General features: G+C 34.5%; 1 protein-coding gene across 2 annotated transcripts; it reads right to left on the bottom strand.

The window, feature by feature from the left end:
- Nucleotides 1-88: 88 nt before the first annotated feature.
- LOC120328145 (integrator complex subunit 6-B-like) lies at nt 89-12,848 on the bottom strand. 2 transcript variants are annotated; one of them, XM_039394555.2, is made up of 17 exons: nt 12,587-12,848; nt 11,179-11,256; nt 9,760-9,909; nt 9,274-9,363; nt 8,128-8,301; nt 6,654-6,847; nt 6,036-6,198; nt 5,448-5,600; nt 4,805-4,940; nt 4,131-4,222; nt 3,707-3,823; nt 3,439-3,600; nt 2,946-3,138; nt 2,403-2,548; nt 1,599-2,211; nt 1,078-1,214; nt 89-685 (listed from the first exon to the last, which is right to left on the bottom strand). In XM_039394555.2, exons 1-17 carry the CDS (start codon nt 12,695-12,697, stop codon nt 629-631), a joined length of 2,766 nt encoding a protein of 921 aa, XP_039250489.2. In that variant the 5' UTR covers nt 12,698-12,848; the 3' UTR covers nt 89-628. The 2 variants fall into 2 exon arrangements, with proteins under 2 accessions (XP_039250489.2, XP_039250491.2); XM_039394557.2 differs by lacking the exon at nt 12,587-12,848 and adding an exon at nt 11,715-11,857.
- Between the last annotated feature and the right edge of the window lie 133 nt (nt 12,849-12,981).

Consider the following 12,981-nt stretch of genomic DNA (forward strand, 5'->3'; position numbering starts at 1 on the left):
TGCACCAGCTTTAAAATAACCATATCAGCTTTCAATTTCAAGACCACTCTCCATACCTACCCGAATTCAAGCAAAAATAGACCACTGGTGCATTTCTCACATTTTGGAACAAACAGCTCAAAACAGAGCAATATCACATGATAACAACAGTCAGCTTGGTGTGTGGAAACTTAAATTGGACATATAAAAAAATTCACTTAGAAACAAAAATCCTGCAGAAGAATACAAAGACAAATTGAAAAAATTGTGTTAATATAAGAAAGACCAAATATGATCAAACTGAAGATCAGGAAATATCAGTATTGTATATCTAAAGAGGATAAAGGATAATCCATTATTATCCGAGGATAGTTAGAATTGCAACAACACCTATGATCTGGAACAATATAAAATGTTTTCATCTTATTGAAACTGAACATTAGAAGAATTTTAAACTGAGATGAAAGCACCACAGAACAGGTCAATTCAACAGGTGTTTACTTTTATTTCTCAGCGCCTCAACCTTCCAGCAAACACTGATACTTCATAAAGTCAGCAATTCTGTCACTTCAGCATCCGCCAATATCACACGAAATGATCACCATCATCCTTTGTCTTTATTGTGCTCCACAGCATAATTTTTATTCTGTCATCTATCAACTTTGTGCGGTTGCGGTGATGAAGCCAAATGTTTCTCTAATGTTTCCTGTGCAACAATAATATTCAGCTTTGAGAAAAAATTAATGGCACCAGATAGCAATGTTGTGGGCAAATAATATTAAAATTTGATATCACACAGTAAATTAATCACATTAGTTTGCTTTTCAAAATAAATTTAGTATGAGGCAACTTCCAAACTGATGTGAATACAGGCTCTATATACCGCCATTTAGATTGCATTACAATGGGCATACATTACCATATACATTATACATATAGACATGCAAGGTGAAATAACATTATATGCCAGTCATTAGCATCATGACCTTATTTCATAACAAAGTCATCATTAACACATTGCATTGTATATTTTGTTTTAATCTTGATTAATAAAAATAATATTATTTCTCATCTTATATTATAACCTTTACTACCTACTTCAAATTTTTTCAAGTGCTGAATTAAGTTATCTTTTTTAAAACGATGTGCTTCTTTGATCACAGAACACAACACTGGATGCCAACTTGACTTAGGACCTTTTAATTTTTGAAGCTCGTTGAAAATATTGATGTCATCTACAGATAAAAAAAAATGTTGGACAATTCAAAATATGCAAATGCTGATGAAATGGTAACTGCAATAAGAAGTGAATTTAATCCATCAAATGAGGAAGGTGGCTGTACTAATGTCATCATAACGGAATTACTAAAATCAAATCAATGATTTAGTGATGGGATTCACTCGAGGAAGTTACATTTCAACTATTTGCATAAAACTCATTTAATCTCTCAAGTGATAGCCTTGATAGAAAATCCCATAAGCATATCTTCAGTTACAGTAATGATGAAGTCCAGTGATAGCCTTGATAGAAAATACCATACCCATAAAAGATAAGCTTAGCATCAGTTACAGTAATCAGTCCAATTAACAGTGGAAGTTCTTATTTTATGTGTACTTACTTTTTCCTGGTTTTCTGACAAACTTAATTACTGTATCCTTGATGCTAGAGTTTGCGTTTTCAATTTCTGCAGTTGCTTTATTAGATTTGGGTTTTTTCTGTTTGTGTTTTCTATGCATAGTTTTCCATACACTGTCATTTGTTAAACCCATTGAATCACTTAGTGACATATTATCAGATCCTTTACCATTGAGTAAGTCTGAATGCTTCAATTTTGGCTCCAGTTCTATCATTTCCGACATATTATGCTTTAAATTAGATTTCAATGCTTGCAGCTTGGCTGCAATATCAGAAGGAGTCGTTTTAATTGCAGATGGTTCAGTCAGTTCTAAAGCACCATTGGGAGGACGAGTTTCTCCATTTAAAAAAGCATGAGGTAAAGAATTATGATTATCAGTAGTCTGATGGTTGGTAACCACAGCAGCAGGGTTGGTTTGATTGTTGACGAAACCAGGTGTGGATAAATGACTCTTCTTAAACACAGGTGGTGTACCGGGTCGCATTGGACTAGCTGATCGCTTTCTCCTGTTTCTTTTTCCGGCATCGCCTGATCTACCTGATTTATTACCAGATGATGGTGCATCATAATCTTCTGTTTCATCAATCATCATGCCCTACAGGATGGAAAATCCAATTAACTACCAATATTCAGATTATAAATGACAAAACTTTTATACCAGCCCAGACTTCCCAGGTCATTAAATTAATTTTATGCTGTACATTGAAGATAAACTAGTAATACCAAGGACCATTACTCAAACCTGTTAGAAATTCTTCTAGAAAACCGCCAAAACGTTACATTTACCTTTTCTTTTGCCAGTTTGAATGGATTTCCAAATGTGTGAAGTCGTTTAGGTGTGTCTGGATCAAGTTCCCTAAGTGGTTGGGGAAATTTCTTCAAATATTCTTGGTAGTTTCCCATTGTTGAAATTGGTTGATTGTGCAATTCAGCTAAAGCAAGATGTAAAAGTTTCAGCAAACCGTATAATACCAGATAGGGTATTTATTTAATTTTAGAGGAAATAGATCAAATGGCCTAAGCATATGTTGAACCATAGTCTCTCGTCTGGTTACCAGTTAGCAAGTGGGAAATGGGAATAGTTGACCAGGTATTTTTCATCTGCATGATGGGGGAGAAATTCGCAACCGATCAGTGGCTATGTTAACCACCCTACGGCACTAATGAGTCCAGCTGTCCTCTCTCACATTTCCCCCTCACAGGATTTAAAATCAACTCTTGATATCATATAAAAAAAATATGAAATGAATGATGGGTAGTTAACCAATCTCTGCATTCCATGATATCTACTAGTAAAACCCGATCTAAGGGGTTTTATTAAAAAGGTACCTTTGTCTTGAAGTCTTATTCTTGTTAACTGATTTGATGATAAAACTCTGTGGAAATTCACTTTCATTTTCCGAACTTGATTCAAAAGTTGAGATCTTGGAACATCAAAAGCATTATGATACATCCGCCTTCCTTTCATACCATCCCCCGAATTTACCCCGATGTGAAAATTGGGAAATTCATTCAAGTCAACCTGTAGTAAAAGAGCAGGGGGGCATGTAACAAGACTTCTATGTATATGTATCACATAACCAAATGCATGTTGTATTTAATGCTAGCTTATTCTATTGTAAAAAACTATATTTAATCGGCAACTACATCTTGCATTTTGAAGACATACAGTGGATAGTATGCAGATCCTACTGTACAATAATTGAGTAAAAAAAGCTATTGGATTAAATGAGTCTTTCCATTTTGACTCCATCGCGTGATAAGGATCACTTATCTGTCTCTGAGACTTGAATGGTATCAAAATATCAATGCAAACCATTACCTTTGGCATCAAGGATGCGTTTTCAGTTACAGAAGCGAGAATTTGATTAAAATTGGGAAGTTGTGTCACAGAAAGTGTGTTGTATCGACCAGAAATGCTGATTCCTTTGTTGACGTAAGGAGGTATGTGTCCCACTGAATTCATTATTCTATCAGCACTTGCCTGTAAACAAGACACAATGGTATAAAGTAATAAAATGAACATTTATTGTTAAATAATATCATTTTGATAGAATAGCTTGAAATAACTAATAAAATTTAGTTTTTACCTTGGCCTGTTGCTTCAATTTTTTGAAATATGAAAGTACAGAATGACTAAGACCAACTTCAAGAGAATCTGGAACAAGATTTGGAACTCCAAGTTGCCGCATTGCTTTTCTTACAGCCTAAAGATAAATATTCAAAACTGTGAATGACATACTTAAGCTGAAAGTATGAAAAATAAACTTATTTACAAGTGTATATCAAGTACTTGAATATACAACATCTTGGTACTACCCATTTATTATATCATATTAATTTTCACGAGAAATTTCAGAATCACTCTTTATGAGTTTTACACGTTTTTCTCTTGAAAAAAAAACATCTGCTATGATTGTTATTTTTACCACACACGGAGGAAATTGACATTACATACAACAACCTTAAACACCTACCACACAAGAATTTCTAATTCGAATATAATTTACTTACACCAATATAATAACTTGGTAACATTTTTAGGTAATCTTCAAGTTCCACTCTCAAGCTCGGAATCATTTTCATCTTGTTTTTTATCAACTTATCTAGAAAATAAAATTGATACAAATTTACCTACATTATTCAGAGAAGAAAAAACGAACCATTTATCATAAGAAATCCCTGGACTTATGATGACTATATTCCTTCTCAAATTTATTTGCTGTATTTAAAAAAAAAATTGCAGTCGATTTTACATACTCAAATAAAACATTGGAAGAATCTTTTCACTTCAGTAAACCGAACCGATTAGACCTTCGATGATTTGACCTCAACATTTTAGACATATGTTAAATAGATCTAGGCTATTTATCTGACAGCAGGGTTAATTACATAACTATTATTTAAAACTGTATGATTCTGTTCACCATTGGCAGACACTAAATAATTAAATAGGCTACATCTTGGCCAGTAAACTGGAATATCAATGACCACCCTACAACACCAAGCCAGTGCTAAGAAACACAGTGAATAGGGTCATTACATTACAATCTACATTTCTTAGAAATTTGATAATTGCTTCAATCCACCCCAAATGTTGCTGTTAACCAATCCTGCTAATTGGTCAGGAATAAAATTACCAATTTTCACATGAAAAATAATCTGAAAAATTTATAATCTATACTTACTTATCAAAGGGAGAAGAACCGGATAATTATATGGCATTACAAATAAGTTGACACAAGATAAATTTGAACTTGCTTTGAGATAACCACAGGGTGGAGGAGAATTATCGCTATATTTTCCACTGTTGTCTACATACACCTGAAATACAAAAATAAAAAATTTTGCCACCGATGAAAAATTGTTTTCTGTGGAAGCTCGCACATCTGAAACAGCACAAAGAGGAACTTGACAAAAAGTTATGGGTAGTATTAGTAGGGCCATTTTTAGACCTCCCTGCAACACTATTTGTCCATGCCCGATATAAAATAGTTATTTTCTAAGGGTAGTTTTTGCATCATATTTGCTACATAGTGATTATGGGTGGCCAATTTATTATTAATGCCCACCATATGGCCAATTTTCATGTGCAATGATCCATTCCATATTCTTTTAGAAGACTTTTCAGCACATCAGTACTGGACTTTATATACAGCGTGTAAATAGACAATATTGAAAGATGATGAGTAAGCGATGATCATTGTATTAAATTTTTCCAACATACTGAGCTTGGGAGTGACTTAGGCAGAGGTGATAATATGTGTCAAGCGTTCTTTTAAATTTTTTTTAACATGATACTGATTTGCTTGATTCAGAGTCGAAACCTACCTGCCAGCAAGTGTTTGGATTCTTTTTTTCCAGAAGAACTTGTGTAAGTGGTGATGGTTCCAATTCGTATTTGTCATATGGAAAATTAGTAACCAGTAAAGGCTCCGTCTCACAAGATGAAAACCGTAAAATTGGATGGGCTGTCCTGGGTATCTGAGGCAATAAGAATTTGGAATCAATTAGAGATCTATTCAAATCTAATCCAGTATCCATTTCATAACAAAATAAATACATGATCATTAGGACACATTCCAAATTTCTTACTTGTTTATTACTGCATAAGCTCTAACAGAGGAGAAGTATTGGAGGTATTTGAGTTTTAGGAAATGAGTGAATTTTCAGTAATATTTTTCATAATTGGAAGGGTACGTTAGGCAAGAAAATCATGTCACAAAATTCACTTTTATCAACGTTGTGTTACTCAATGTATGAATAGCCACAGCCAGCCTTCAAGTAACTTAAAAACAAGAACTCCAGATTACCCTCAAGTATTCATATTTGCAATTCCCAACAGAAGGAACATCACATCACTCAGAAAAAATGAAATATTTATTTGATCAAAAAATTATTAGCATATGATGAACATACCAATGATGGAGCATTCGGATCTGGCCAGAATGCTTCAGGAAGGGGCCAATGGCCAATCGGAATACCACTTTTGGGACTTGGTCTGACATAAATCATTCTATGTAAAGATGCCCAGCCTGTGTTGTTACCAGATGGATCTGACAGTGGATTCGGAGATACTGATCTGTAAAAATAATGAATAATACAATCTTTACTAAACCAATTCATTTTAAGGGATTACTTCTCAGGTTCGAAAATTGGGTTGTCCAACCTTAGCTACCGGTACTTGGTAACCACCAATCCAGGTGCTGAAAAGTTTGGTAAACTATGTCCAACAAATCGGGGTGCAAAAAATTTAGTTGAGAGCATGCCCAACAGTTCTCTTTTGTTGCGTGCACGGAGGCTTGTTTTGAATCAAGTGTATAATCTTATTTGAGTGAATTTTCTGACTAAATAAATCCTAGTAGAAAGCTGGTAAAACTCGTATGATATTACATTTATGATCATTTTCTCGATCAATACTATAGTGCTGATTTATTGTGGTAATATTTTTGCTGTAATTTGCAAATTGAATTCAGATAAGCTTGCATCCACAAATATTTTAAAGAATAACTACACAGGGATAAGAAAAACACAAACCTGCTATTTGTACCACCATTGGCCTTTCCAGGTATGAGGCCATTTGGTTGTCGAACCTCATTGAGTAATCGTTTCTCAGGATCAATGCACTCAAAATGTACGACTACTCCACCTTGCACTTTTTGTACAAGAGAATCTAAGCACTGCATGAGAGTTTTCTGCGATGTGACCGAATATGATCGTCCACCTGTCACCTGTGATAAAAACAAAATAGTTTTTTGACATGCTACTGTTTATAGCAGCGTTTCCAAACCGAGAAAGAATTCCTGCCAGGGAAGGATTTTAATGCTTTTGGAAATCTGTAATCTTACCAATCTGCACGAAAGCCATTGCTAAAGATTCATGGAATATCGAACAACATAACAGATTATTAATAAATATTGAGGGAGGAATTGAGAGTTTTAAAATAGGCACAGGAAGGAATGTATCAAGGTTGAAACCATTTGTTTATGGATGATATCTACGATCAAAAATCAAATTCAAATTTCTTCATATTTTGTGCTAATTTCAATCAAAACCCTCTGATAGATAAAGGATTGAACAGTTGCATACACCATAATCCATCTCGTGGATGACTTCAACTAATTTTAAATGTTTTACTTCATATTTCTCTCTTATGATTTCAAATTTTAATTTTACAAGACAAACTTCTTTAAACGTGGTTAATTTCAAGTTTCATTTATCTAAATGTTTTCTGTGTTCCAGGCAAGAACAGAAATGGCCCTGGCCAGAAAAAATATAACAAGAACCAATTTGTTTTAGTGTGAAACAAGGCTCTTGAACATTTCCATTTGAGCGCCTTTATTATTGCTCCTCGCATCTTTCCGCTGAGTGCGTTAGGATATACAAACATAAATAAAAACAGAGAAAACCTGTAAACCCAATTTATCGATAGCTATTTTATAGTTTTAAAAACATTTATATACGTATATTATTATCATAACCTATTATCCCAGTATTACCATAATACTATATTCCTAAGATATAGAACACTATATGAAAATTATATAATCACATTGTATATATATATATATGCAGGGGTGGGGTAAATATATATTCATGGGGTTTGATGAACCCATGCCAACCTTCTCGTTCAATGTCGTGATGTTCAAAAAACTCATTCTTGTTCATTTTTGTTTTAGATGTTAGATGACTATAGTGTTATATTTGATGTTTTGGGAGTTATGTATTGGATTTATGTAAAGTGTGTCGGGTTATTGTAGCTCTCACCTCACATAGTCATAAGTATTAGTAAATATGATATTTGAATTATTCATATCAGGCAATCTTATGTTACGTTTTGAAATAGTTATAGGTTCAGCATGGCTTTCTGAAATGAGAGAACCTGTTGTTAGTGAGTTCAATTCCAACAAGAACCCGTTCTAAACTTTTTGAGCTATTACTGTACATATGGCATTTACATACATAACATCTAAGTCCATCATTACTATTTTGCCTTCCTGTTTTACTTTACCTCACACATAAGACTGATAGGTGAACGATCACTGGGAACACTTCCGAGTTGTTCAGGTTCTTGAGTGGTAGTTGCAGGAAGGCGTAAAACCAATGAAAACAAACGTTGATCCCATCGAAATGGTTCTTTAGTAAGTTCACTACCAGGTAGAGGATCATTCATAGGGAGATGAAGCTGGAAAGTAATCAATTAATTAAAAAGCGTATATTCTAATGATTTAGAGCAAGGGTCGGCAACCTACGGCCCGAGTAATGTAATCCGGTCCGGGACGCATCGATGAATTATAGTAACAAAACAGCTGTTTTGATGATTATATTCTTTGCGTAACAGAATTTATTGTGAGACACGTGTAGACTAAATTATATTATAACCCAACACATATATATTCAACAATTACTCGTATGAGCTTATAATTTAATTACAAATGGCAATAAAACTCAGAAAAGTTGATGCTAAGTGAAAAGGTTCGATGGCGCCAAAAATATTTAAATGGAATTTTTAAGATGCAATGCAATGAGGAAATAAATCTATATTCTATTCGAGAGATGTATTACTGCTCGATTTTTATTATAAAAAGTATCATTCGTCCGGTTGTCAACTTCCTAAAAATATCGCAAATGCCTTGCAACCTTCATTTTGGCCCGCGAGCAACAAAAGGTTGCCGACCCCAGATTTAGAAATTGATTGTGGATTTGGTAAATGGTTGACACATAATAAAATTAATAAACTTGATTGCCATTGCATTATCACAGCTTCGATCACCCTGATTAGGTTTGCAGATTTCAATCCTGTGAAAGTTGATTAGTACATATAATAAGATTGCTTAACTATTTACTCATGGGTCAGATAAGCGCGAGAAATTGTAATTCTTATCAGAATGTCCCAATAAGACTAGTCCGGGATTTAATGATTATAAATGAAATCACAACATATGTGGTCGATATAAAGTACCATTTATGTTTTAATTACAGTATAGATGTCTTAGGTTCAAAACCTTGTCAATCTATTGCTCAACCATAAATTTGAAAAAAATTTCATGCCACATCATTTTTGTTGGAACTGAAAAAAAAATAAGATTGTTCCATGGCGAACCAATGCTATACAATATTAGGTTTTCTATTCATATATACCACTAATAAATATTACCTCTGTTTGTACTCCATTTTTATTGCTCAATTTTCCACCATCTGTAATAGCTATTATCATAGCTGGCTCTAAGAAAAATGGACTTCTTCCCTGGAAATGAAACAAGGTATGTATTGATGACCTGATTTTAATGAAAAAAATTCCTGATAATAGGAAATCTGACTATCATTATTCAAATCGAACAGGTTTCCAGTAAAGCTTATTCACTTCCTCTTTGCTAATCCATTTGATATAACAAGATATATTAGTGTAACACACAAACATAGATAAAATGCTCGGTTAAAGCCAAATAGATGAAAGCTTATATAGCATCATTTCACCAACTGTTATAAACAAAAAAAATAGAAGAAATGCTTCATTTTCGCTAAATATAAATGGGGTCTGATTTTGAGGGTGTTCGCAACAATATTCAGAAAATTTATGTTTTTCCCATTGAATGTTTAACAAAACTTTTTGAAAGGAATAAATATATAAGTATAGTTATACCTGTCCATATGTGTCAATACCAGACACTAGACGATTTACACTAAGAAGATCAAATGACGTTCGTAATGCTTGACCTAAAGTAGTCAGACCTTCTGCTTGTAATGACTTCAGTCTATCAATGAGTTGAGCATGAGTTTCCTTCCACCCTGCCTAGATAAAAAAAAATATTTTTTATTAATGAAATCTTTATATACCCAAAACTTATGTCTCAAATAGTGTTGTATGAGCTTTGGTCAAATGTGAATCTAATTGGAAATGTCAGGTGATTGAAAAATCCAAACATATGTAGTAGAGTGAGGGTGTGGCCACCACACTTTCAGAAGTAGCATCAGCAATGTTGTCTGGATGTTGCTTGTGATCTTATAATGACATTATAAGAGGATACTACAATTGCTTACGTCCCTGAACACAAACCGACTGTTTTTCGACGAGATAATATATTTATTGGATGTTTATTGCTTGCCCTTGAGTCAAATAACTAATTTATGGGACATTAATCGAGTGTTACGCATATAATTTATCCATTGGTACTTAATATTTAAAGATGAAATTTTTGCCACTATTTACAAGCAATATGACAGTTTGCTGGTCTTTCTGTATTGGTTTTCTATTTATATATAGACTATGCAGCAACTTTGTTATTAGCAACCCATCAGATGAGCCTGCAGTTCTATATAAATATATGTGCTTGATATTACTTATTATATTTTGGGTACTACTGAAGTATGCGTACCAAGATGGCGGACACCGGAATGTAGTATGTGTACCAGGTTAGGCCATAATTTTATCCCAATTTTCCTTATTTCAGTTCTATTATGAGTTTGGGGACTAGCCAAGTGACTCCTGTAATATTTGTACCTAAAATTACAGCCTAACCCTAACCTGGTACACATACTACGTTCCGGTGTCCACCATCTTGGTACGCAAAAGCGCCATATTTAAAAAATTTACAGAAATAGAAATAGAAAAAAGGCAGAATGCTTCATATAACACAATTTTGAATTTTTAGTATCAAATTTTGAATGAAGACTATTTTGTGTTTGATCAAAATAAGCCAAATGCCTAGGAAATACAAATTTCTGAATGAAAATATTGTAACTAATCTAGTTTGAAGAACTTACTAACCTGAATATAAACTATTCCGAATGCATTTAGTATTTAATTAGTTTTGCGCATACAACCAATGGACACATGGGATCAAAATTGAGGTCATCATATATTATTGGGTTTCATAACAGAAAGACGAATAGGAATTTTTCTGGCATATAATGTTAGTGTCAACTCATATAGGTAGGAGTGAAGTCTATGTGCATATGTAGTTTTTGTTTTCGATGGACAGATCCTGTTAAGAACATTTCGTGTTATGCAAATAAGGATGGCATGTGTTATTGTGTTTAGGGATTTTCAAACCATACTTACTTTGATCGAAAACATTATTTCATCCAATGTAACCAGCATATACCTGTCATTTCGACTTGCAGGATCACGTGACCTCATCTAAAAACACGAGTAAAAAAATAGGTGTAAGTCAATGATGCATGGATTCCAAAATTCTATCATATTGAAATAGTTAGGGCTATAATGGAGATGATATATTTTAGGATAGAATTTACATATTTATCCCGGGGGAAGGAAACCCAATAATACGGGTTAATCAAAGGGCCAACCACAGCCTCTCGTTCCAGTTATTTTTAACCATTATTTGAAAATATGAATGTTGAATCCGCGGCTATGCATAGTTATATTTAAGATATGTACATCTTCATAGCGACCTAAGAAAAATATTGTTAATTAATCCTGAACAAATCATGAAACACATATCATTCGTAATATCTTTTTTTGATTGAAGCATCCAATTTATCTGAGAAACTTTCTAAGAAGGCTTAGTATATTCATCCATCTGACAGTTCTGCTTGTTGCCATAAGTCGGCGATAGGACTTAATAAATAAAATACCACTATGCATTCTTGTCATATATATCTGCTATGTTGCATCTGTGTGTTACAAGGAATGTTGAACGTCAATATCATTATTAGACTACGTGTTATGTTGTTTTATTACAAAAAATACATCGGATCGCAATGTCTCTCCACTTTCAGCTACAGCACCAGCCACCACCCGCCCAACCATAGTGAACTAACGCATTGTTCATCGAGGCGGCGATATATTAGCGCAATCACGCTAGCACTCTGGTGGTAATCCTGTCTGTACAAGTTCACGCAAGTGCGTCACAGGAACCACGATCCCACAAATATTTGCGTTCGCGCTACATGCCTGCGAACCGAGAGAAATTACTGATGCAGAACGCAGAGCTCCGAAGTAATGTTCCCAACGTTAACCCATTAACGGAAAACGTACCAAAGTTCGGCGATCGACAACAAAGACTAACTAAGCACGGTAACCTTGGTTAACTTATACCGCACTTCTCAACTCTTATGTTAGAACAGCACACTACCCTTACACACAAAAGCAAACATACCGACTGTTTTAAGAGAACACACGTCATACACTAGGTATAAGAAAAAACTGGGCTTGCAACTTACCGTAAAATCCAGTTCACTTTAACCCCGCATTTATACATTGATATAAACCGGCGGTAGAGGGCAGCCTGATATATTTCCTCAATTCAAACGCACCAAGAGACACATATTAACCCCTTGTACACGTCCAAAAGGGAATGAATCGCACGGTGGTTTGTAGTCAGTCGGTCAGAATTCACTGACAACCGTTTATACATTTATAAAAGTCAAATACCCAAAAGAGCGCGAATTAATTCGCGATAAGCAATTAGCCTATTTCGTTGAATTAATAAATTAATCTATTTCACCTTGATAAAAGTCTCGACGGCACCTTTCGCGACATCCAATAACCTCGTCCCAAGATAACATCGTTGGCCCATCGATGCGGAATTATCGACAATAAAAAGAACAATTTGCATTGTGGAAAGGCATTTAGGTCATCTTGGGCAATTCGTGATGTAAACAAGTGCGCAATGACCCGTGTCAGTGTGACGTAATGGGTGAAATTTTTGAATGAAAAATCATGCACCCGACCTTCCGTTCGTCACCGCTGCTCTCTCCGTTATGACGCGCTCGACGAGCACAATCGTGTTTTGGCAGAGCTTGACACGTGATCAACAAAGAGAAAAAATGCCTTCTTCGCAAGAACGCAGCGACCTGCTGCTTTTAAAACACGACTGCGTGAATTTGTTCGCCCTCTTTA

This window comes from Styela clava, chromosome 7 (assembly GCF_964204865.1).
Source record: "Styela clava chromosome 7, kaStyClav1.hap1.2, whole genome shotgun sequence".
Taxonomy (NCBI): Eukaryota; Metazoa; Chordata; class Ascidiacea; order Stolidobranchia; family Styelidae; genus Styela; species Styela clava.